A 26759-nucleotide genomic window follows, 5' to 3' on the forward strand; every position below is an offset into this window, starting at 1 on the left:
AAAAAGAAGGGTAAAAAATGTTACCTACTTAATTTAATGCCAAGTTGCCAACAAATTGCTTCAAGCCCAGATTAGTTTTAGTTGATATATATAATTAGAAATTATAAAATCATAGAATCATACAGTGCAAAAGAAGCTGTTCAGCCCATTAAGTTTGGACCATTAAAGTTAAACTAAACCTTCACTCGTCCCATTTTCCAGCACTAGGCATGCGGTCCTGAATGTTATGACATTTAAAGTGCTCATCCAAGTGATTTTTTTTAAAAGGTTGTGAGTGTATCTGCCTCAATTACTGTCCCAGGCACTGCATTCCCCGCCTCTGTGTGATTTTATTTTCTCAAATTCCCTCTAAACTTCTTGCCTTTCACCTTAAAATTACACCCCCTGTTATTGACCTTTCGACTCAGGGGAACAGCTGCTTTATATCCACTTTGTCCATGTTTGTTTAATATCAAATTTAAAAACAAATTTGGAGGAATACTCATAGAATCAAAGAATGATTCCAGATCAAAATGAAACCATTTGGCCCTGCTAGTCCTCTGAACCAAGAGATTTCACTTGATGTCACTCCACTGCCGTTTCTCTCTTGCCCTGCAAATATTTTCTTTTCAGAGTTATGCACCACCATAATTTGTAATACATTGCAGGAATCTGTTTTTATTTAGAGAAAGGAGTAAGATATTTATAATAAAGGAGATATCTTAGCTGAAGACACCTGACATTTAAACCGATCTCCTGTGTCTTTCACTCACACCCTTTTTCAATCATTTTCAACAGAACTGAAAGCAACACAACTACCATATCTGCTAAAACAAACTATTCTTGCAATGAAAATGAACAAGAAATTAATCAGGTAACATATTCTGTTCAATATATTCAAAATCACAAATTCCATAAAACAAGAATAATAAAGGTTCAGTTTTCACTTGCTGGTTGAAAAGAGCTCCCAAATGACATGTGATTAAGTGGTCATTTCAAGACAAATGACATCTCAGAGCTTGGCTCCTGACAAAGAAGCAGCTATTTTGACTGTCCATCATGGTGGCATTAGCTGTATCGGTTGCACGATTAATGTGAATGAACCTTGCTTCATTCACATTAATGAAGCAAGTTAATTTTCAATTTCATTTGCTGCTGGTAGCAGTAAATGCAAACATGCCAATGCCAGTATCCAAGTGGCTTTATACGCAAATCAATTTGTCCACTTTTGTTGTCACTAGTGATTATTGTAAGAAGATAATACTGGTTAGATTTTGCTCCAAACTCAACAATAACTATCACAACAAATAGCTTGACTCCTGCTCCACCGAGAACTAGAAGTGAACCTGTCTGTAACTAACTCCATCAATATTCCTGACTCCATGAAATGGACAGAAATTAATGATATTGAAAGTTATATAAACCCATTCCACTTGAGACCTTCAGAACAAAAGGGAGATACTTTTCCACAGCTAGCATCAAATTAAGTTGAAGCCAGCTGAAGACAGGCTTTTTTTTTTGCTGTTATTACTCCACGCAAATTATGTTGTGAAGGCAACAATCTTCGTCAGTACAATCAGATATCCAGTCAGTATCCTATTGTTAACCATTTCACTAATCCCATGTTCTCTCTTACCACATGGAATGCCCTTCTCTGGAAGATGGAATGTATCCACTTTGTGGTATTATTTCCCAAGTTAGATCAGAAGGAGTTACTGTTATAAAAAGAAACTATATTACTAAATAACACTGCATATTTTACAAGTATCAAGAGTCATTTTGTTATTGTAAACATCACAACTTTAAGGCCATTCATTGATTCTGTTTACCATCAACAACATCAGCTGCATGGAGTCATTTGAAACTAATTTTAAAAATGCAATGCTCATTGAGTCAATTAATGTGTTGTGTGATATATATTATATCTATATATATATATATATATATATATATAGAGAGAGAGAGAGAGAGAGAGAGAGAGGAATGTGTCAAATTCATAGCATACCAAGATATGTACAGCACTAAACAAAAGCCACTTGATCCATCATGTTCACGCTGGCTGACGAGAAAGCATTCAGCAAATTTGCCAAGTATTTCTTAAATGTCCTGAGGGTTTCTCCCTCTACCACCCTTTCAATCACACCCCTGATTGACAAAGTATATCTCATAAATGTCCCTATCTCTCATCCTGAATCAATATCTGGTGGTCATGACCTCTCAACCAAGTTGGACAGAGTTTCCTTTCAACTCTAACTCAACTCCTCATAATTTTATATACTTCAGTGGTGTCCTCTTTAGCCTCTTCTGTTCCAATGAAAACAACTCTAACCTGTCCAATCGTCCATCTTACTCTCCAGACCCAGGCAGCAGCCCTGTAAATATGCTCTGTACTCCATCCATATCTTTAGGATAGTACAGTGATCAGAACTGCATGAAGTATTCTTGATGTAGCTTAATCATTATTCATACAGTTCCGTATTAACCTCCTAGACTTTATATTTCATTCCTTATCCAATGAGGCAAGTAACCCAAATACCTTATTTACAACGATTCCTATGTGACCAGCCACTTTCAGAGGTCCATACACATGCATGCCAAGGATTCGCTAAACCTCTAGATTTCTTAATATACATTAATAGTGCATTCTCTTGCTTTGTTAGCTACCCTCAAAAAAACCTCACATTTCACTGGATTGAACACCATTTACCATTGTCTGTCAACCCTATCTAGTCCATTGATTTCTTCAAACAGTCTAATTTTTGTACTGGTCCATTTTTGTACTGCCTGCAAGCTTCTTAATCATACCCCCTACATTCAAGACCAAGTCATTGATGCATATCAGAAAAAGCAAGTGTACCCATACAGTGCGCTGTCGAACCCCACAGAAAACAGACTTTGGGTCACAAAAACTGACCACCAACTTTTGCTTTCTGTGAAAGAAGGTGCTGTTCAGTCTTTTACAAATCAAGGATTAATCTAACAAAGGAATCAGAAAAACGCAAGACATTAAATCTGAGATCTATTGTCAATAATGAGTAGTAATATATGCCATAGTTAATGAGGAACCTGTAGACACAAGGTACTTGAACCTACAGAAAGATTTGACAAGCTACCACCTAAAATTATTGCTCAAAGTAGGAACTCATGATGAAGTGGTAACATATAAGCATGGATAGAAGATTGGCTGACACACACAAAACTGGAAATATGCAGAATAAGTCGCTTTCTGGTTGGCAGGATGTGACAAGTTCCGCAGGGGTCTTGGCCAGGGCCTCAGCATTTTACAACTTATATTAATACTTTAGTTGAAAGCCCAGCTCTCTTTCCTTATGCCGCAAAGATAGATAGGAATGTATGTTGTGAAGAGGACAAAAAGAGAATAAAGATGGATGTGAATAGGTTGAATGAGGGGACAAAAAATCTGACAAATGGAGTATGACATGATACAAACTTTAGCAGGAAGAACGAAAAAGAAGACTATTACTTATGTGGATAAAAATTGATGAATTCTGAGTGCAGCAGGATCTAAGTATTCTAGTGTATAAGTCACAAAAAAGATAGCATGCAGGTACAAGAATTAATTAGGAAGGTGAATCGGAAGCTATTCTTTATTATAAGAAGAAATGAACATTAATGTAAGGTCTCCTCTACACTGGGGCAAACAGACTGGGTGACTGCTTTGCAGAATATCTGTGCTTCATCCACAAAAATGACTCAGAGTATCCAGTTGCCTGCCACGTCAACACACTATCATGATCTAATGCCAACATTCCTGCCTCAGGCCTGCTGCAGTGCTCCTTGCAGCCTTCAGGATTCAATATCAAATATTATAATTTTAGAACCTGAACATCTCCTTCCATATTTTTACTCACTCTCACAACCCAGATTCATAGAATCATAGATTCTGTATAGTGTGGAAGCAGGCTATTTGGCCCATTGAATCGACACCAACCCTCTGAAAAGCATCCCACACAGACCTGCGCCCCTCATCCTATCCCTTTTACCCTGTATTTCCCATGACTAATCCATCTAGCCTGCGCATCCCTGGACACTATGGGGCATTTTGCATAGCCAATCCACATCTTTGGACTGTGAGAGGAAACTGGACCACCCAGAGTAGAGTGTGCAAACTTCACATAGACAGTCGCCCAAGTTTGGAATCAAAGCCGGGTCTCTGGTGCTGTGAGGCAACAGTGCTAATTACTGAACCACAGTACCACCCCACCCCAGAATTTGTCATGACATGGGTTTGCTTTCAGCACAGCTAGAAAGGATAAACAGCTGAAAAAGCACAGCAGGTCAAGCGGCATCAGAGAAGAAAGGGACTTAGAGACAAAAACAGAAATTGCTGGAAAAATTCTGCAAGTCTGGCAGCATCTATGGTCAGAAATCAGAGTTAACATTTTACTCCGATTTCTCTCTGCAGATGCTGCCAGACCTGCTGAGCTTTTCCAGCAATTTTTATTTTTGTCTCCAATTTACAGCATTTACAATTCTTTCAGTTTTTATTAAGGATGGGATAGTCTGTGCAGTTTGATCCTTGTAGCTGGAGTTACAATGACAGACAATCAGACAGGTAATGATGTAAACGAACAATATGCTGCTGAATGTGAATTTCTATTTCCAATTAAATGTCACCTGTACCATCCAGAAGCCCTCAGAAGCTTTTTTTTTGTTTCTCTCCTATGCCTTGCACTGTGAGGGGCTATTTGTTGCTGGCAGGGATGCCCTAGTGCATAGTTGAGATCTTAATTTGGCATGGGCAACATAAATCCCAGAAGGTCCCAGCAGTGGCAATTACCTCCATCACTCGAGGGCATGCAATAGCACAAGTGCAGCAGCACAGAGGCATGGTGCATATATAATGAGATGAACTGTGGAAAATTATGTGAGATGTTTGCTAGAGCTCATATAGAGAAATCCTCCATGATACTCCCTGAAATTGACACTAAGCTGATTTATGGTAAAATTCAGCCCATTAAATAAATTTGTTATTTACCAGTGAGATACAAAAAGGTGGACACAATATTGAATGATGAAATGAGCAATGAGTTAATTGCATTCAAATGAAAGAAAGGATATATGGAACAATCTAAATGAATTGAAGGAGGAGAAGATCTCTGGTCTGGATCAATTCTGTCCACGTATTTAAAAGAAGTGAGGGAAGAGATGGAAAAGGCATGAGTAAACATGTCTAATATTTTATTGGAAAAAGATGTTGTGCCAGAAGATTGGTTCACAGTTTAAGAAGGTAACAACATGCCAAGGAAATACAGAACAATCACTTTAACATCAATGGTAGAAAAATAATATAATTCCTATTAAAGGAAATAATTGAAAACCCCCTCAAAATTAAAAATAGAATAATAATTAGGGACCACGGATTTCAAAAGGTAAAATCTTATCTGACTAACCTTGTTTTGTTTCTGCTGTTGCATGGTCTCTGCTCTTTCGAGGCTCTGTCATTGAATATGTTAAAGGAAACATTTTGATAGATTTTTGATCAACAAAGGCATCATGGACTTATGGGTAACAGTGAGAAAAGTGGAGTTAAGGGCCCAGTCAGACCAGCCATTTTATCAAAAGATGAGGCAGGCTCAAACAGCCTACTTATGTGTTTCTATGTGTCCTTTTTGAGGAGGCAAGAGAGGGAGTTGACAATGGTGACGCAGTAGATCTAATTTATCAATTCCACTTGATATCTCCTCAAATAAGCATGGTTCTAATCAGAACTTTATTTCAGCAAAATCAATAAAAGGGACCATCCAATTGCCATGATAATTCATCTAGTTCACAAATGTCCTTAAAGGAAGGAAATCTGCTGTTTTTACCTTGTCTAGCCTTTAAGTAATTCCAATTCCTTTACCTTAAGCTAGTCTCCTTGACCATTTTCATTCGCACCTAGCAATCTGTGAGCTGACTACTATCAGGGACAATTGATCCAGTAAACTTTCTTCCTCTGTCAGCCTTCAGAAATCATCTAGCTGACTCTCATATAAACAACTATCTGCTTGGTCCTCTGACTCAGCATCAGACAATATAGAATATTTGCCTATAAGTGGTATTTCTAATCATGAATGTCAATCATTTATATCTGAGCCTGATTACCGCAAATGCTATTTGTCTACTTTACGTTAGGTCACTAGCTACTATTATTTGAAAAATAAACTTATTATCAAAATTAAAATGCAGAAAGATCATTGCATCAAAATGAGTATCAATAATAATGGTGTCTAGATTTCTACAAGTATCCAGTTTAGCAACTGCCAGATCTCTCCCTGTGTTGCTCTGCTATCTTTGGGAGAGGCCTCTGACCTCCACTGAATACCTCCCCCACAATGATCCAAATGAGATTAAGACCATATCCAGTGGGGAGGTACAGGACCAAAGCTACACTTTATAACATGACTCTTAGCAACTGCAGATCACCAGAATAACATATAATAAAGCAATTGCAGTTTTAAATAAACTATTCATTATTTCATATTTGTTTAAATAGTTAAAAGACAATCATTATAGCTACATACCTGTAAGCATGTAGAAGTCACTAAAATACTTGGGCTGCTCACCCTAAAAATGAAATTATTGTTCCAGAATTATATTCAAATATTTCATAGTGATATATCTGCATCATTACATATTACAACGGAAGTGTTAACTTTTCTGAATGCTGAATACCTTACTAACTTTTTCAGCATATTCTGTTTTTATTTCTACACCTACAGTTTTGTTTTCTCCTTAAGAAAGAAATGCTATCTGTAGCTTCTAAAGAAATCTAAAAATATTCTATTCGAATATGTAAACCATTTTTGTTATTGAGCTAGCTCTTACTCAACTCCCTTGATAGTGGATGTCAATTCCCCGGTCAGGAAAGTTTCAGCTTAAGGAAAAAAATAGAAATCACAAATGATCTCTGCTCCTAATTGCTATTTCATGCCCTTTACTAAAAACGAGAAAAAGTAAAAGTAAGAAAGATGATTTAGTGGCAATAGTGATAAACAAATGCTGCATAGTGTGTCAGAAAGCAGTATGAATTATCAATATGGTTATAATTCAGTTTAAAAACATGATTTAACCATATTAATAATGGTATGTTAAAGGCCTCCAAATCAAGGAGAAAGGAAATTGAAGAGAAAATTTGGAATTTTTTGGAGAGATGAATGCAAACAATAAACTTATCATTCTGAGAGATTTTTGTTATTGACTGAGTAAAAAGAATGATATATTTAAAATGTGTACAGATTCCATCAAGCAGTATGCCAACAGACCTATGATAGCAAAGGTGTTGCTAAATTTGGTTATGATTAATGCAATACTGTAAATCGGAGTTAACTGAATTTGAGCCTGTTTGGCAGTGGTTAATATATGATAAGGTTTAAGATCCAACTAGAAAGACAGAAAGTCAGTCCAAAAACTAGAATCTTAAATAAACGTTATCTTGAAATACACTGAATAGAAATGAAAGTAACACCAGCAAGATTACTCACTTTCATACTGGTACAGCCTCCAAATATGAATGCAATGTTTCCAGCAACTGCCAATCCATGGCCATACCTACAAATGACAAAACTTAATTTTAAAGATTGCCTTGACAAAAAAAATTAAATTACATACAGGTAGAAGACAAAGATGGATGCCAGAGTGGATTGGTTCATGTTATTTTGTGAGTTTGCAACTTTACACCCTGGAGAAATTTCTATTATTTCATGGAATGTGGACATCATTGGCTAGACCAATATTTATTGCCCACCCTTAATTATCCTGGAGAAGGTGTTGGTGTGCTGTCTTCTTGAGCTGCGGCAATCCTTGGGTGTAGGAACTCCCAGAATGCTATTGGGAAAGAGGTTCCAAGAATGCTTATATAGTCCCAAATCAGAATGGTGTGTGGTTTGGTGGAAAACTTGAAAGTTGTGGTTTTCCACACGTCTGCTGAACTTTTCCATGTACATGATATTGGTACAAGTATGGAAGGTGTTGTTGGGGGAGCCTCATGAGTTGTTCAGAGCACCTCGTAGATAGCACACATTGTTGCCACTGAGCATCAGTGGTGAAAGGAATGAATGCTCAAGGTGGTGGATGGGGTGTCAAATAAGAGGAAAGATTTGTCTCAAAAGTACCTGTTATGTGTGTAGTTGGGAATGCATGCTGCCCTTTAAGAGAGTGGGTCAGATGACAGGAGGGGAAGCTTTGGGTCAGTCTAGGTCTTACTGCATAGCTGTAAAGACATAAAATAAATTGTTCCTGGTTCAAGTTCGACAGGCCTACCACTTGGTCTTTTTATAATTTCTAAATTGACCTAAATAACTCGCAAAGAGGCTGAGTCACAGTCCATTCACCATTTTTGTAAGGAAGGGAGGAGATCGAACATCACTAAGACTTTAAAAATGGTGCGAAATTGAAAACATAATGTGATGGACTTGCTGGGAGACAGACCGAAATGTCAAGGGGTCATGATGGGACAGTCGATGCCGGAGTAGAAAGGGTGCTCACATGGTGATTGTGAGGTGACTCAGTTTGAAGCAAATGGCTGAAAAGGGAATATTAACCTGGGAGCTTCCTAAAATCATCACTGAAAGTGTTCACTGAGGAGACTCAGGTTGTAAGTGGCCACTGGCTACGTAGACACAAGTGGCAAGAAAATAGTGGTGGACCAATTTGTTGTGATGGGATTGTTCAAGAAACAGACAGAAAGTTGGATTCTGTATACTAAACACTTTAATGCTTACTTGAAAGCAAACAGAATGGGTGATGATCCAAAGGTACTGGTTTTCTTGAGCACCATTGGGAGCAAGACATTTGGAAATCTAAGGAGCCTGATGCAACCATAGAAACCAGTGGAGAAGACCGATAAAGAATTATGTGAAATGTTGGAAAGTCCTTTTGCACCAAAGCCACTGATGATTTTGCAACATTTCTGATTTTATAAATGGGTACAACAGGAGAGAAAGTCCATTACCCAATTTATAGCTGCCTTAAAGAGGTTAGCTGACCATTGCAAAATCAGAGGGTTCCTCCAGGATGCCTTACAGGACCAGTTGGTTTGTGCCTCCGACATGAAGACATTCAATGGAAGCTACTAACAAGGACAGACCTGGATTTCAAACTAGCTTTCAAAATCATTACCTTAATGGAGTTAGCAGCCAGTGAAGCAATACAGTTGGGTGTTGACCCCAGGTGCATAAAGCAGTGGATGTTCAGCAGAGTGTGGGACGAACTACAAAATTCTGCCAATGGGCAAGTTTTACTACATAGAGTCGATGTATTGGATTCAATAAGCCCAGTGACGAAAATATAAGGAAGTAGGCCAAATTGCCCAAAATTGTCAGTTACAATCCAATCAAAAGAAAATAATCCTAAGGATAAGGCATAAGGTGCATGTCAACAGGGTTTGCAGAAGCAGAACGCTCAGCATTTCAGTTAAACATTCTGTCGCTGCAGGGTGAAATTGATTTTTTCTGGGTTCTTCCTAAATTTAGAAGCTTGCAGTGGTGTCTCTGATTCCTGAAGCAGGCTATCGGGAGAAGGTAAAAGCATTCCCATTGAAACTTGCCAAGATTATGCTATGGACAAAGACAGGACAAGTACTGCCATTGAAGGGCTATGTACTGGTGGAAGTAAGGTAAGGGACCAGTGTGCAGAACTGCCTCTGTATGTAGTGAAAGGTGACTACATTGCTTTATTTGTATGCTTCTGGTTATAGAAATTAAACTGGGGTGAGGTTAATAGGCTATAGTGAGGATCGCCAATGTTGGAGAGTCAGAATCGATAAAGTGTGGCGCTGGAAAAGGCACAGCAGGTCAGGCAGCATCTGAGGAGCAAGAGAGTCAACGCTTCAGGCATAACCCTTCATTAGGACTGGGCAATCCCGATGAAAGGTTATGCCTGAAATGTCGACTCTCTTGCTGCGCCTTTTCGAGCGCCACACTTCATCAAGGTTAATAGGCTGGCAGATTCAAACATGAGTTTGCAAGAAATCCTAGACAAGTACAAAGATGTCTTCAAGGGAATTCTGGATAAATGAAAGGAGTCGAAACTAAAATACAGCTAAAGCCGGAGGCTCGTGCAAAGAACCTGAAGGCACATCCAGTATAGTACACCATTTGGTTTAAAGTGGAGGTGGAACTGGAACAGCTGGTGAACCTGGAAGTAAATACCAGTCATTCCAATCATCTTGGTTTTAAATATGGCTTCAGCCAGTGGAGAGATTTCCCTGGATTCTCATTAACTCCTGTTTTGCTAAGGCTTAGTAAGTTTGCAGATGACACCAAAATTGGAGGTGTACTAGACAGCGAAGAAGGTTACCTCAGGTTACAGCAGGATCTTAATCAGATTGGCCAATGGACTGAGGAATGGCAGATGGAATTTAACTTAAATAGGAAGTGCTGCATTTTGGAAAAGCAAATCAGAGCAGGATTTATACACTTAATGGTAAGGTCCTAGGGAGTGTTGCTGAACAAAGAGACCTTGGAGTGCAGGTTCATAGTTCCTTGGAAGTAGAGTCATAGGTAGGTAGGATAATGAAGAAGGCATTTGGTATGCTTTCCTTTATTGGTCAGAGCATTAAGTATGGGAATTGGGAGGTCATGTTGCGGCTGTACAGGACATTTATTAGGCCAGTTTTTGAATCTTGCATGCAATTTTGGTCTCCTTCCTATCAGAAGCATTTTGTGAAACTTGAAAGGGTTCAGAAAAGATTTACAAGGATGTTGCCAGGGTTGGAGGATTTGAGCTATAGTGAGAGGCTGAATAGGCTGGAGCAGTTTTCCTTAGAACGTTAGAGGCTGAGTGGTGACCTTATAGAGGTTTATAAAATCATGAGAGGCATGGATAGGAAAAATAGACAAGTTCTTTTCCCTGTCAAGAGTGTGGTGCTGGAAAAGCACAGCAGGTCAGGTAACATCCGAGGAGCAGGAGAATCGACGTTTCAGGCATAAGTCCTTCATCAGGAATGGTCTTTGGGGTCGGGGAGTCCAGAACTAGAGGGCATAAGTTTAGGTTGAGTGGGGAAAGATATAAAAGAGACCTAAGGGGCAACTTTTTCATGCAGAGGGTGGTGCATGTATGGAATGAGCTGCCAGAGGAAGTGGTTGAGGCTTGTACAATTACAGCATTTAAAAGACATCTGGATGGGTATATGAATAGGAAGGGTTTAGAGGGATATGAGCCAAGTGCAGGCAAATAGGACTAGGTTAGGGACTAGATAAGGATACCTGGTCAGCATGGATGAGTTGGATCGAAGGGTCTGTTTTCGTGCTGTACATCTCTATAACTATGGCTCTTTGATACCACAATCAAATATAGTCTTGATGTCAAGGAGTTGCTTGTCATTCACCTTTGGATTTTAGCTGATTTGTCGATGTTCAGACCAAGGTGTAAAGAGGTCAGGAGCTGAGTGTCCTTGGCACAGCCCAAACTCATCAATTAGCATTTATTCTTTTGCAAGGTGCCACTTGATAACACTATCAACAGACACCTCCATTTTTTTGCTGATGATCTAGGGTACGCTACAGGAAAGTACTTGGCCAGGTTGGATTTGTCCTGCTAGTTGGACACAGGCATACTATGTAGCTGTCCACTATGCTGTTGGATGTTAATGTTATTGTGATAGTGACACAGCTTGGCTAGTGACATGGCTAATTCTGGAGCACAAATATTCAGTAATATCATCAGAACTCTGTCAGGATCAGTTGCCTTTGCAGTGTCCAATACCTTTAACCATTTCTTGATTTCATTTGAAGTGAATAAAATTGGCAAAAAACTGACATCTGTGATGCTGGGGAAATCAAAAGAAGGCCAAGATAGACTATCCACTCGATACTTTTGAGTCAGAGTCATATAGCCAGACAGTATGGAAACAGACCCTTCAGTCCAACTCGTCCAGGACAAGATATTCTAAATTAATCTAGTCACACTTGCCAGCATTTGGCCCATATGCTTTCCTATTCATGTACCCATCCAAGTGCCTTTTAAATGTTGTAATTGTACTAGCCTCCACCACTTCCTCGAGCAGCTTATTCCATATACGCAGCACCCGCTGTGTGAAAAAGTTGCCCCTTAGTTCCCTTTTAAATCTTTCCCCTGTCACCTTAAACCTATGCCCTCTAGTTTTGGACTCCCTGACCCAGGGGAAAAGACATTGGCTATTCACCCTATCCATGCCCCTCAAAACTTTATAAACCTCTATAAGGTCACCCGTTAGCCTCCAACGCTCCAAGGAAAAAAATCTGATTGAATATTTCATTTGATGTTTTGCACAAATGTCTTAGGCTCTAAATTAGTTGAGAATAGGGATACCTGTTTGGTCTGCACTCCTGTTGCTTTTTTAATTGTTCACTACCATTCATAACTAAATCTAACAAGCCCACAGTGCCTCCTGGATGTCCACATTTGAGTTTCCAGATCTGTTCACAACAAAGTGTTTTCTTTTCATAGAATCCCTATAGTGCAGAAAGAGGCCATTTAGCCAATTGGGTCTGCATGAACCCTCTAAAGAACATTCCACCCACACCTCGACCTGTCACCCCATCCCCCCATCCCTGTAACTCTGCATAGGGTTTTCATTATGGCTAAACCACCTCGCATACACATCCTTGGACAATACAGGGCAATTTACCATGTCCAATCCACTTAACCTGCAAATATTTGGGCTGTGGGTGAAACTGGAGCACCTGGAGGAAACCCACATGTACACTGTGAGAAAGTGCAGACTCCACATACACAGGGATCCAAGGCTGGCATCAAACTCAGGTCCCTTGTTCTGTGAGACCACAGTGCTAACTACTATGCCACCATGCTGCCCGGTTGTGGTAGTGGTAGTTCCATGCAATACGCTGGAGGGTATTCTCAATGTGAAGGAGGACATCATCCCCACACTGACTGTGCGATGGTCACTTCTCTTCCTACTATCATGGACACATGGATCTGCAACAGATGGATTGGTGATGATATGATCAAGTAAATTTTTCCATCTCATTGGTTGCCTCCCCACCTGCTATAGACCGAGTCTTGCAGCCACATCCTTTAGGTCTTGGCTAGCTCAGTCAGTAGAAATGTTACTGATCCACTTTGGGAATGGACATGCAAGTCCAAAGTAGATTCTGTATCCTTGCCACTCTCAAATTCTCCATCCAAGCGGTGTAAAATATGGAGGAGTGTAAAATATGCTGATTCATCAGCAACAGAAGTTTTTCTTCCCACACTTGACCGGATACCATGGGACATCATGGGGTCCAGAGTTAATGTTGAGGACCACCAAGACAATTCGTTCCAGACAGGATGCCACTGTGAGAAAGTGAGGTCTGCAGATGCTGGAGATCAAACTCAAAAAGTGTGACGTTGGAAAAGCACAGCAGGTCAGGCAGCATTTGAGGAGCATGACAGTTAATGTCTCGGATATAAGCCCTTCATCAGGAATGTGTAGAGAGAGGGTAAGGGGGCTCAGAGATAAATAGGAGGGAGGGATGGGTTGGGGGGGGGTAGGAAGGTAGCTGAAAAGTGATAGGTAGATGCAGGTGGGGTGATGGCGATAGGTCAGAGCAGAAGTTGGAGCAGATCATGGGAAAGAAGATGGACAGGTGTGACAGTTCAAGAAGGCAGTGCCGAGTTGGAGGATTGGATCTGGGATGTGGTGGGGGGAAGGGAGATGAGGAAACTGGTAAAATCGACGTTGATGCTCCAGATGCCAGGTGGCTAGGATTTGACAGTGGAGGAGGACCATGACATGCATGTCTTTGGCAGAATGGGAAAGGGAGTTGAAGTGGTCGGCCAAAGGACAGTGGCATACCACTGTACTGCTACTTCTGGTGAGTCTGTGGGTCAGAACACATCCAGGGATGGCAATGGTTGCATCTGGGACATTATCTGCAATGATTTTGAAGAAGGTAATGAATCTGATTCCCTGAGAATTATTATGCTATGAGATGGTTCTTCCAATTTTGGCTCAAGCCAGCGTGGCTTGCTTAGCCATTTCAGAGGTCAAAATCAACTAGGCAAAAGTGAAGACTGCAGATCCTGGAAATCACAGTCTAGATTAGAGTGGTGCTGGAAAAGCACAGCAGGTCAGGCAGCACCTGACGAGTATGAAAATCGACATTTCGGGCAAAAGCCCTTCATCAGGACTGAAGGCAGGGAGCCTCCAGGGTAGAGAGATAAATGGGCTCTCTCTGCCTTTTTTCTCTCTCTCAGAGGTCAGGTAACTGCATTGCTATAGGTTTGAAATCACATGTAGGTCAGACCAGGTAAGGAGAGGTTTGCTTTTAATTTTAGATTTAATTTAAATTTTGCCATCTGCCATGGTGTGATTGAAACCCATGTCCCCAGGGCATTAGCCTTGAGTTCTAGGCTACTCCTCCAGTGACATTACCACTAGATCACCACCTATCAATAATATTGGAAAAGCGCAAAGCCATAGAGAAGTGTCTTGTAATTTCCAATTATGTACTACTAGAAGTGATAGAGGAAAGGAAAAATGCCTTTTGTTCACTTTGAGCTTCTTCTAATTAATTTTCCATTTGAAGGGTGGATGTTTTCATTTTAATTTCATTTCCATTGAAATGAAAAGCCAGGGCAGGAATGTATGAGGCAAAAAAAAATTCAGATGTTGGAATCCTAGGTAGACAAGCAGGAGGTTGGAAGAACACAGCAAGCCAGGCAGCATCAGGAGGTGGAGAAGTCAACTTTCCCAGAAGAAGGGTTACACCCGAAACGTTGACTTCTCCACCTCCTGATGCTGCCTGGCTTGCTGTGTTCTTCCAGCATCCAGCCTGTCTACCAGGGCAGAAATGTCTAGCTGATAAAAACTTAGCGGAGTCAAAACTGATATTATCAGTCAAGTGCGTAGACCTTCATAAGTTATGCAGCTGTGAGATAGCTGACTTAGTAATGGTGCCAGACTTTTGACTAATTGAAACTTGGTTGCCAAATTCCTCAGACAATGGCCTATGGTCAAGTGAGAACTAAAGCGTTGTGATTCTGTAACTATCACCAGTTGAATTATTTGACTAATAACTCAGAAAAGGGTAAATTGAACGGAACAACAGGTTAAAACTAAAACTCCTGCTGAAGGGCTTATGCCAGAAACATCGACTCTCCTGCTCCTTGGATGCTGCCTGACCTGCTGTGCTTTTCCAGCACCACACACTTTGATTCTGATCTCCAGTATCTGCACTCCTCACTTTTTCCTAAAGCTAATGTTCGTTAAGTAAACAGTGAGGTATTCCTTAAATTCAGAATGGAGAAATAAATGTATAAAAAGATGTGTCAAAAATGATTCTTCAAGAACCTGTCAAGCCCGGATCTGCTGTTTACCCTTTGAGCTTGAAAATCTGTAAAGCAGTGAATAATTCCGTTAAACTGTATTATTGTTCATATAATATCAAATATATATGTTATCACTACTAATAAACATTAAGTATACACTAATAACGAAGAATGCCAATAAGTGGCACTGAACTCCTTTACCTCAAGGGATTGCTTTTCTCCTTGTAAGTACAAAAGATTATTGTGGAACAGTGAGACTCAACACCATCAAGAATTTTTTGGAAAACCATCAAAACTTTTCTTTTACCTTGCAGGACTGTCAGCAAATCCAGATCAAACCAATGGAAAGAAAGCCATTTCCCACCAGCTCCAAAGGCTCAAATTGAAATGATTTTTATTAGTCAACCTTGCCCTTGAGGGTATAAATGCAGACATGGTATTGCAAATAATAGGCATCAGATGAGGACTGTTGTGGAAATCATAAAAGTCACACTAACACAAACTGCAGAAGAGAATGGTCTTTTAGAGTTGAAGCTGAACAGAGTTAGCAGTAAAATACATATGGGTACAGAGAACTGCATTATGCAAATATCCTTTGGACTGCAATGGTGGCAACATTGGGTGACATTCTCCTAAGCTGATTAAAATTAAGAAACAAGGAAAATTACATTTCATGGAGTATAGGATGTGTTGTTATTTAAGTAGGATTGTAAAACTCACAATGACAATACTGATTTGGAGATGCCGGTGTTGGACTGTTATACTCAAAACTATTTCTCCAGAAGGGATACAGCAACAATGAAATGTCAAATTAAGCAAAATTTAGCACTGATTGTTGTATTAGCTGTGCACTTGCTTCTGATTTTAAACGTCAATAGTCTCTATTTTGCAAAATACACAATAATGTACTTAATTCTATTCAATTTTAAATACAATTCTGCTTCACAGGTGGAACAATATAACAACGATATATGGGTTTATTTTCAAATGATTATCCTAATGCACTTGCCTCCCTTCGCTCCAGTGACTTCCACTTGGTGGCAGAGATCTTGTTTAAAGGTGAGCCTTCAATATTGAACAAATTTAGTTGCGTCAAGGTTGTAGCGGAATGCAGGTCACAGGAACATAGAAAATTGGTGCAGGATTAGGCCATTCGGCACTTCAAGCCTGCACCACTATTCGATATGATCATAGCTGATCGTGCAATCTCAGTATCCCATTCCCACCCTCTCCCCATACCCCTTGATCCCTTTAGCTACAAGGGCAACATATAGCTCCGTACTGAATATATCAAATGAACTAGCTCCAACAGCTTCCTGTGATCGAGAATTCCACAGGTTCACAGCTCTCTGAGTGAAGAAATGCTTCCTTATCTCAGTCTTGAATGGCTTACCCCTTATTCTTCGACAGTGATCCCAAGCTCTGGATTTCCCCAACATCAAGAACATTCCGCTCACATCTAGCCTGTCTATTTCCATCAGGATTTTACATATCCATATGAGATCCACTCTCATTCTTCTAAATTCCAGCGAATACAAGCCCAGTTGATCCAGTCTTTCCTAAAAGGTCAGTCCTGTCATCCAGGGAATCTGTCTGCCAAACCTATGCTGGACTCCCTCAACAGCCAGAATGTCCATCCTCAAACTAGAAGCCCAATATTGCACACACACTCAAGCTGTGGCCTCACCAAGGACCTGTATAACTGCAGCAAGGCATCCTTATTCTGATACTCAAATCTTCTCCCTGTGAAGGATACCATTAACTTGCCTCACCACCTACTGCATCTGCATGCCAACCTTCAGCAACTGTTCCACTGTGACACCCAGATCTCATTGCACCTCACCTTTTCCTAAACTGCCACAATTAAGATAATAATCTGTCTTCCTGTTTTTGCAACCAAAATGGATAAATGTATCCACATTTATCCACATCATATTGCATTTGCCACATATTTGCCCACTCAGCTAGTCTGTCCAAGGCACCCTGCTAAGAAGCCTCTTAGTATCCTCCTCACAGCACAAACTGCCACCCAGCTTAGTTTCACCTGCAAATTTGGAGAAGTTTCTTCAATTCCTTTGTCCAAGTCATTAATGTATATTGTGAACAGCTGAGGTCCAGCACCGAACCCGGTGGCCGCTCACTTGTCACTGCCTGCCACTCTGAAAAGGACCCATTTATTCCAACTCTCTGCTTCCTGTCTTGCTAACCAGTTCTCTATCTATATATGAGTTTTAATTTCTGTTACTAATCTCTTGTGTGGAAACTTGTGAAAAGCCTTTTGAAAGCCCAGATATACAACATTTACTCATTCACCATTGTCCATTCTACTGGTACATCCTCAAAATATTCCAGAAGATTTGACAAGCATGATTTTCCTTGAGTGAACTCACATTGACTAGGACTGATGCTGTCACCATTTTCCATTTGCTCAGATATCACATTCTTAATGATTGACTCCAGCATTTCCCCCACCATTGATGTCAGGCTAACCGGCCTATAATTCCCCATTTTCTCTCTCTCCCTCCCTTTTCAAAGAGTGGGGTACATTAGCTACCCTCCAGTCCATTGGAAATTAGTCGACAGAATGCTGGAAAATGATCACCGATGCATCAACCCTTCTCTGCCAGCAGAGAAGTCTATTCTTGATTGCCAGCAACTCTATTTTCCCCTTTTCAACTTGTCAGAAATTGTAGCTTAACTATAAATAAATATTAAACCATAATTTGGTTAATAGAAATAAGGAAACACGTTTGACTATACAATGGGAGTTGAATTAGGATCTACATGTCATGTCATAATTATACCTCATCCCTCTAATACTCATGTGAAATCTGGTGAGACTGGTGAGTTAATAGTAGGAAACAAGGAAATGGTACCAAGATTTTGAGCCAGCAATATGTATATGTGTTCATAGTACAGGTAGAAGATATTGGAAATATCTCAAGATTAGAAGAAAATCAAGAGTCAGAAAAGAGGGGGGTAATTAAAGTAGTCACTATTGCTTGAGCAGAATATTTGAAAAAGTAATTTAACGCTGTTAAATACTGGACCTGCATCCTTGGTACTTCAAAAAGAGGCTGCAGAGATAACAGGTTAATTGGTTGCAATCTTCCAAAATTTCTTGAATTCTTGAGGGGTTTCAATGGATTGAAAACCTGCAAGAGTAACACCTGTGTTCAAAAAAGGAGGGAGCTAGAAAGGACTAAAATACAGACTAATATACAGCTTCTGACATTCTAGATTGTGACCCCTGCAAAGGGGTTGTCAGCCAGAATTTTGGAATTGCAAACTCTGAGTCAGCAACGTTTGCCATTGAATTCTGAATGCATACAGATATGTGGCCGCTTTAAACCATTTTAATAGTGGAGACCTTTTAATAGTGAATGTGGCCTAATTGTGGATCCTAGAGGCCTGAATGCCTGAATGTAAAGATTGGGTGCTTTATAATTTGGATTAAACAGCTTCCCCCAAGAAATAGCTCCACAGAGGCCAGTATTCTGTCACCAAGTCACCCATCATTTCCATGTGAAGAGTCCTTGATAATGACCCAGCTGCGTCAGGGCTAGCTCTCAGAATCTGACACCCTGGTCTTATCTGTCAGCCAGGATTGGACCAGGTTAACTGCCCTAAGCAGGGAATTCATATTCTGTGAGGTCCCCTGGGCTTACCTCATTACAATCACTACAACCTACAACTATTGTTCTCATAGCTCTTTGATCACCTATCATACACCATCCCAACCCATCCATCCACTCACACAGATCTCCTCTCCTGCCCATGTTCCCACAAGAGTGCAGCCCCATTATAGGCTACTCACTTTCACCAAATTCACAGGTCTACACTCCCATCCTCCAAATGAAAATGCTTAAGAAGCATTGATCTGACATCTGTCATTGGGAAAATGCTAAAATCCACTATTAAGGCTTTAGTTACAGAACACCTAGAAAATCATAAGGTAATCAAACTGAGTCAACATTGTTTTGTGAAAGAACTACAAAAATAGGTATCAATCTGTGTATCTTTGTATATGAATCCAAAACTGTTAATTTGTAGGTGCTACAATTATTAGGAAGGCAAATTGATTGTTGACCTTTATTGCAAGGGCATTAAAGTATGAACATACAGATGTCTTGATACAACTGTAAGGACAGATGAGAACTCAGCTAGAATATGGTATACAGTTTCAGTCTGCTAACATAAGGATGAATATACTTGTATTGAAAGAAGTTCAACGAAGGCTCACTTGGCAGATTTCTGCAATGATAGTGGTTGCCTAATAAAGGTACGGTTGAGCCTTTATCATGAGGGAATTTGTGCTTTTAAAGTTTGCAATTTTTGAGGTAAACCCTAACTGGAAGGGAAACAGAAAATTGAAATTAAAAACAGGAAATAAAAAGAGGAAGGTTGGTAAGGAAAAAAAAACTCAGACGGGAGAGATATTAAATGAACATTTTGGGTCAGTTTTTATTGTTGAAAAAGAAATGGAGGCTAGAGAACATGGAAGTCAATGTTTATGTTTTGAAAACAGTTCTCATTACAGAAGAGTAAATACATAAAGGCAGACAAATCTCTAAGACTTGATCAAGTGTATCCGAGGATATTGTCAGAAGTTACAGAAGAAATTGTGGGGCCCTGAACAGAAATATTTGTATCATATATAAACATGGGTGAAGTACTGGAGGGTGGCTGATTTTGTAACCTTTATTTAAGAAAGGGTGTAAGGAGAAGCCTAGAAACTATAGACCATTTGAGTCTGACATCGGTGGTGTGTTTATTGTTGGAGGTGATTCTGAAAGATCAGATATCCATGCATGTGGAGAGGCAAGGAATGATCACAAACCTGATTGAATTTTTTAATGAAGCAACCAAAAAGATTGATGAGAACAGAGCAGTAGACGTTCTTTACTTAGACTTTAGTGAAGCTTTTGACAAGGTTCCAAATTTAATAAGATCAAATCACTTGGGATTCAGGATGAGCTTGCCAATTGGATACAAAATTAGCTTTAAAGTAGGATACAGAAAATGGTGGTGGAGTGTTGCTTTTCAGAATGGAGGGCTGTGACGAGTGGTGTTCCACAGGGATCAGTACTGGATCCACTTTACATTTTGTCATTTATATCAATGATTTGGATGAGAATAAATTGTTAGTGGGTTTGCTGATAACACCAAAATTGGTGAAAGAAGAAGGTTATTTAAGATTACAAAGAGATATTAATCATTTGGGCAAATGGGCCAAGGAGTAGCAGATGAAGTTTAATTTGGATTAATGTGAGGTATTGCATTTTGGTAATGCAAACAAAGACATCACTTATACAGTTAATGGAAGGGCCTTGGGTAGTGTGGTCGAACAGACAGACCTAGGGGTTCAGCGACCTAATTGCTTGAGATTTGTATCACAGGCAGACGGGATAGTTTAGAAGTTATTTAGCACAATTGCTTTCATTGCTCGGATCTTTGAATATGGGAGAAGGCATGTCATGTTGAAGATGTACAGGACATTGGTGAGGCCTCTTCTGGAGTACTGTATGCAGTTCTGGTTGCCCTGTTATAGGAAGGATATTATTAAACTGGAGAGAGTTCAGAAAAGATTTTCCAGATGTTGCTGGGAATGGAGGGTTTGAGATATAAAAATGGACTGGAAAGGCTGGGACTTTTTTTCACTTAAGTGTAGGAAGTTGAGGCTTATAAAATCATGAGCTTATAAAATCAAGGTGATTGAAAAAGGCCTTTTCTCTGGGGTGAGGGAGTTAAAAATTGGGGGCATATTTTTGAGGGGAGAGGACAAAGGTTTAAAAAAGACAAGAGGGCAATGTTTTTACACAGAGAGTGATTCATGTGTGGATTGAACTGACAGACAAAGTGGTGGATGCAGATACAGTTGCAACGCTTGAAAGACATTTTAATAAATTCACGAACAGGAAAGGTTTGGAAGGATATGGGCTAAACACAGGGGCTGGGACTAGTTTAGTTTGGGAAAATGATCGGTGTAGAGTGGTTGGACCAAATGGTCTGTTTCCACGCTGTATAACTCTATGAGTATAAGCCAAATGAGATTTGGAATCCTAAATATCTGTGAAGACAGCCTGTTGAAAGATCAACCCATGCTTGATATAGCAGTTGATGAGAAAAGCAGGATAAAGTGAAGAAGGCAGAATTTAGATCCAGAAGCTGAGAATAAGTTCCTGAACTTATTTCAGGTAACATCAGGTTAAGATCTAACAACCAAAGATAAGATTAGTGGATCTGCACCATTCAGACAGAATTGAGCTGACATGTGCCATTCAATGTGAAGAATGTGCCCATGGAACTAAGGTTGTTTGTGAGTTTCCATCAGCTGGGGATTAACTAGATATCAAAAGGAGAGGAGCTTAATTCTTTATAAGGAAGACTGAGTTTAAAAAAAACTTTGTGATTGATTTTAATGCCAAAAAAGGTGCTTGGACTGCTCAGACAATTAGTAGGATCTGCCTCAGCTGAATTTGCTATTTAAGGTGTAATCTCCAGTTTATAGTTGACCACATTTTGCCTGTTAATTTATGTTTGATTTACTTTGATTCTGGATGTTAGAATATTGGTTATCTAACATAGTATTTAGTAATGGCTTGTTGCCTGTTGTATAGAAAAAGCTTGTTTGTCTTAAACCATGGAATCTTAGATTCGTGGACTCAGAGAGGTTCTTCAGCCGCTGGAGTCTGCACCAAGTTATGTCTTGTGGCATCATTGCTTTCACTAAGAAAAACCTGGGATTTTGACCTCTTCTCTTTATACATAAAAATTACTGTTCCTTGTTGAGATTTTAGCAATGTTCATTGGAGTTAAGAGAATGAAAGGTGGTCTTACTGAAGCATGGTAGCACAGTAGTTAGCACTGCTGCCTCACAGAACCAGGAACCTGGGTTCAATTCCAGCATTGGGTGACTGTCTATGTGAATTTTGCAGGTTCTCCCTGTGAATGGGCAAGTTTCCTCCGGGTGCTCCGGATTCCTCCTACAGTTCAAAGATGTGCAGGTTAGATGGATTGGTCATGCTAAAATTGTCCATGGTGTCTAGGATGTGCAAGCTAGGTGGGTTAGCTGTGGGAAAAGGCAGGTAGGGTACAGTAGGTGGATCATAGTGGGATGCTGTTCAGAGGGTCAGTGTTGCCTTGATGAGGTGAATAGCCTGCTTCCTCACTATAGGGCTTCTATATTATTCTATGCCAAAAGATTTTGAGGGGGTTTCACAGGGTGGATGCAGAGGGAATGCTTTCCCTTCTGGTGGTATCTTGAACGAGGGGGCATAGTTTAGAAAATAAAGAACCTCCAATTTGAAATGCAGAAGAGGAAGAACTTCTTCTCTCAGAGGATTGTTAGTCTTTGGCATTATTTTCCACAGAGAGCAGGACATTAAATACATTGAATCAACAGAAAGCCAAGGATATGGAGGACATTCAGGTAGGATCTTGCTGAATGGTGTAGCAGTTTTTTAAATGTTTACTCATCTTTATGAAGAAGAAATTATATGCAATTATGCAAAATTCACCTGTGGTCAGTGAGTTACACTGGCTCGTGGTTAAGTGATTTCCCAATTTTCAAATTATATCCTCAGTTTCAATCTATGGTCTTACCCCTTCCCATTTTAGTACCTAAGTCCAGCTCCAGAGTCTACCCAAATAGCTGCACTTCTCCAATTCTGGCCCCTTGAGCATCACCGATTTTAATTGGTTGTGTATGTAAGTCTGGAATTCCATCCCTAACTCTCTTTTCTTTAACATAATCCTTGAAACTACTCTTCCTCTTTCAGTTTGGTGTCAAGCTTAATTTGATATCACTTTTGCATAAATAGAAATTGTTGTTATCTTTGTTGTTGTTGAAAGAAGGTCTCAAGCTTGCAGGTTATAATCACACCACTAAACACCATGAAGCTCTAAGGAATATATGACTGGTGACACTGAACTATTCACAATGGAGTAGTCTCTAGAAATAAAGCCACATCTTAGACTTCACCTTCTGTAGTGAGATATCACAAGAAGCCAAGGAAAAGGAAGCTTTTCCCTGTCCCCTGTCAATACCTGCATCTGAATAAGTGACATACATAGTTCAAAACATTCAAGCCTTCAACATTTAAAGCTTTTCCAGGCAAATACATGATTATCTCAATCTGTAATCACTTAAAATTAGCCAAGCAAAATTGTCACACAGATTCTCAAGACTTTTCATGTATTATATGTTATTACTCTGACTGGAGATGATTTGCAAATATTATGCGGAAAAGATTATTAATTTACGAAAGACCATGGAGCTACAGAACATCACGTTAATAATGCATGTATATGTGTTCACATTAAATTCATCACTTGAAGTAGTGCAGGAGTAGCTGCTGCCACCATCATGCACTTGTTGAAGTTTGCTGGAAATGTGTTGCTGGAAAAGCGCAGCAGGTCAGGCAGCATCCAGGGAACAGGAGAATCGACGTTTCGGGCATAAGCCCTTCTTCAGGAATGGGGAAAGTTTGTCCAGCAGGCTAAGATAAAAGGTAGGGAGGAGGGACTTGGGAGAGGGGCGTCGGAAATGTGATAGGTGGAAAGAGGTCAAGGTGAGGGTGATAGGTCAGACTGGGGTGGGGGCGGAGAGGTCGGGAAGAAGATCTCAGGTTAGGAAGGTGGTGTTGAATTTGATGGATTTGACTGAGACAGGCTGGGGGGAGGGGAAATGAGGAAACTGGTGAAATCCGAGTTCATCCCTTGTGGTTGGAGGGTTCCTAGCCAGAAGATGAGGCGTTCTTCCTCCAACCGTCGTTTTGTTGTGGTCTGACGATGGAGGAGTCCAAAGACCTGCATATCCTTGGTGGAGTGGGAGGGGGAATTGAAATGTTGAGCTACAGGGTGGTTGGGTTGGTTGGTCCACTTGTTGAAGTTTGCCTTGTTGTTGCTGCTCTCCAGTTACCTGCTATTATATTCTATAAATTCAACATTCTGATTATTCTGTCAGCTCTCCCTGATTTATTCTCCAAACAACCAGCAGAATAATCCAAACATTGCAAATGCTGTGGGCAATTTTATCAAGCCCATGAATGGGGTTTCCAGTCCAATATCTGTACTGTACAAAATAGATTCTCAATTGTAAATATAAATTTGTATATTATACATACAAATTTCCCACTACATACTTCATTTGCCATTTAATTTATCTGGAACATGGGCTTAAACTAACTCAGCAGTGGGGAGGGCTTCCGGCATGAATATTAGAAAGAAGAGACAACATATATTGGATTGGAAGAAATGAACAGCATTAGAAGAGGGTGGAAATGTGAGGCAGTCTAAGATGGATTTGGAGTGCATTTATACAAGTACATGGAATGTTGTTAGGATTATAGTGAGTTGCAGACACAAGTATCCGTGTGGAATTCTAGCTATGTGGCAACAAAGGAGATCTAATTTAAACAAGAGGAAAACTAAACATGTAAAATTCATTGAGAAAGAGGAAATACTTTAAAGAGTCCAGTTGGGAAGCATTGTGAGTTTCTGAGAGAAATAAGAATGGTAATTGTAGAGTATCTGGCCACAATCTTCTAAACTTCATTGAATTGAGGAGCCTAGCCAGTGGACTAGAGGATTGCAAATGGTATAGCACATTTCAACAACAGAGAGGAAATTAAGTGCAGCAATTACAAATCAGTTAGCTAAATGTCAGTGGTCAGGAAACTTATAAGGGCAGGCAGTGGAACAGAACTAGAAACACAACTAGAAAACCAAAACGCAGCCTATTCCTTTCTGGGACATTAGTTCAAATCACACTATAGCAGATAATGACATTTAAATTTGATATAGGTTTTAAAATCTGAAGTTAAATATTAGCCTCATGGTGACTGTCTACCCATTGTCATAAAAACCTAACTGATTCACTAATGCCTTTAGAGAAGAAACTCTACGTGGCCTATGTGTGACTCTAGACCCATGGCAATGGGCAATTAAGAATGGGAAATAACTGCTGGTAAAACCAGCAATGCTCATATCTCATTAATGAAAAGAACAAAATGAATTAACATTTGGTTAATAATTGAAAGCCAACATAGATATATTAATTAAAATATTGTTTGACTAATGTGAGTTTTTTGTTGAAATAAATGAGAAGATTAATAACGTACCTTATTATCTCCCACAGTCCACCCTGTGAAGATTTAAGGTCATCCTAAGTTTTGCTGCCTATATTCTTACTCACACCACATCCTGTTCAGCCATCACTCCTGTTTCACTGACGTACATTGACTTCTGGTTCTGCAAAACCCTGATTTCAAAATCCTTATTTTCAAATCCCTTGTGCCTCTGCTCCATGTCTTGTTCACCACATCTCAACTCACAACACTGAGATAACAACAATCCTCTAATTTCAGCCTCCTGAACACCCACAGTTTCAGTTGCTCCATCACAGGAAGCAGTCCTTCATCTGCCTACGATCTAAGGTTTATGATCCTTCTCTAAACTTCCTAACCTCTCTTTCCTCTTTTGAAATGCTTCTTAAAACTCAATTCTTTAACAAAGCTTTTACTATTGCTTTACGTGGCTCAATGTCAACTTTTCCTTTGTAATGCGCCCCATAAAGCATTAGTTAAAATACGATCCAAATACAGATTGTTGTTACTGTTGCAGCAGTTGAGATGCAGGGTGATGTTGAGAATGTATACTTCAAAAAGATATTTGGTAAAAAAAACACTTATGAACGGAAATGAAGGGATGACGGGGGAAATATACAATAAATTGTTTATGAGATGGGGGCAGAGTAATTGGTGAAAGGTTAAATTGAAGACAAGAATGAAGTGAGGTTCGCCTGGAATTCGTTCCTACTCATCCAACGGTTCACCCTCCATAAAACTTAAGGCCATCAAAGTTCTGTGCTTTCACTTTCTCGACTGATGTCTCACGCAAGTGAGAAACGCCTTGCTTGCAGAGGAGGCCAGATTAATCAATTTATTTGCTGAATGGAATCACACCTCAACATAGCACAGACGTTTCCAGAATTCATTCATTCACTAAATGTGGCATCAATAGCAAAGCCAGAATCCATTAACCAAATGGCTTTTTGGGAGGTGTTAACGATCTATTCAGACATACAAATCAAGTTTAACAAAAATGTTTACTTCACATATAAATATCCAGTGCCTTCTAGTACTATAACTAGTGCAGCAATTTTAACATACAGTAGTTGGTAAATGGATTTCTGAGTAGGAATTGAAAACGCATACGCTTAAACCTATTCCATGTAACATAGATTTTAATATACTTGCAGAAATCTATATAGATTAAATAGTTGGATTTCTTAGGTAAGTTTCTGCACCCAAACTGCTGTTTTTTTGTTTTCTGTAATTTACCTGGGACACGGAGGATCTCCCCTGACTTCTTTCTTAATCCAGTGTCCGCTTGCCAGGGCCATTTCGTGGAACTTGCTGCAAACGGTTCACGTCAAATTCATTCTGCAATGTAAACAGTGAAAAATATATTCGTGTATATACCTCAGATCACCAAGAATTTGCAGATAGTTACGCTGC

At 39.7% G+C, this 26759-nt stretch overlaps 1 protein-coding gene across 1 annotated transcript in view; it reads right to left on the reverse strand.

Moving 5' to 3' along the window:
* The window catches only part of LOC122561689 (kelch domain-containing protein 3), a 218239-nt gene extending 191595 nt beyond the window's left edge, over positions 1 to 26644 (reverse strand). The window contains exons 1-6 of the mRNA XM_043713698.2: positions 26583 to 26644; positions 15260 to 15302; positions 7467 to 7533; positions 6507 to 6549; positions 5394 to 5438; positions 1616 to 1694 (exon numbers count right to left, since the gene is read on the reverse strand). Of these exons, the coding sequence (XP_043569633.2) occupies positions 1616 to 1694; positions 5394 to 5438; positions 6507 to 6549; positions 7467 to 7472 (173 nt within the window). The 5' untranslated portion in view covers positions 7473 to 7533; positions 15260 to 15302; positions 26583 to 26644. The remainder of the gene's footprint in view (positions 1 to 1615; positions 1695 to 5393; positions 5439 to 6506; positions 6550 to 7466; positions 7534 to 15259; positions 15303 to 26582) is intronic.
* Between the last annotated feature and the right edge of the window lie 115 nt (positions 26645 to 26759).

This window comes from Chiloscyllium plagiosum, unplaced genomic scaffold (genome assembly GCF_037043375.1).
Source record: "Chiloscyllium plagiosum isolate Xiang-an unplaced genomic scaffold, Cpla_swu_hap1 HiC_scaffold_2, whole genome shotgun sequence".
NCBI lineage: Eukaryota > Metazoa > Chordata > Chondrichthyes > Orectolobiformes > Hemiscylliidae > Chiloscyllium > Chiloscyllium plagiosum.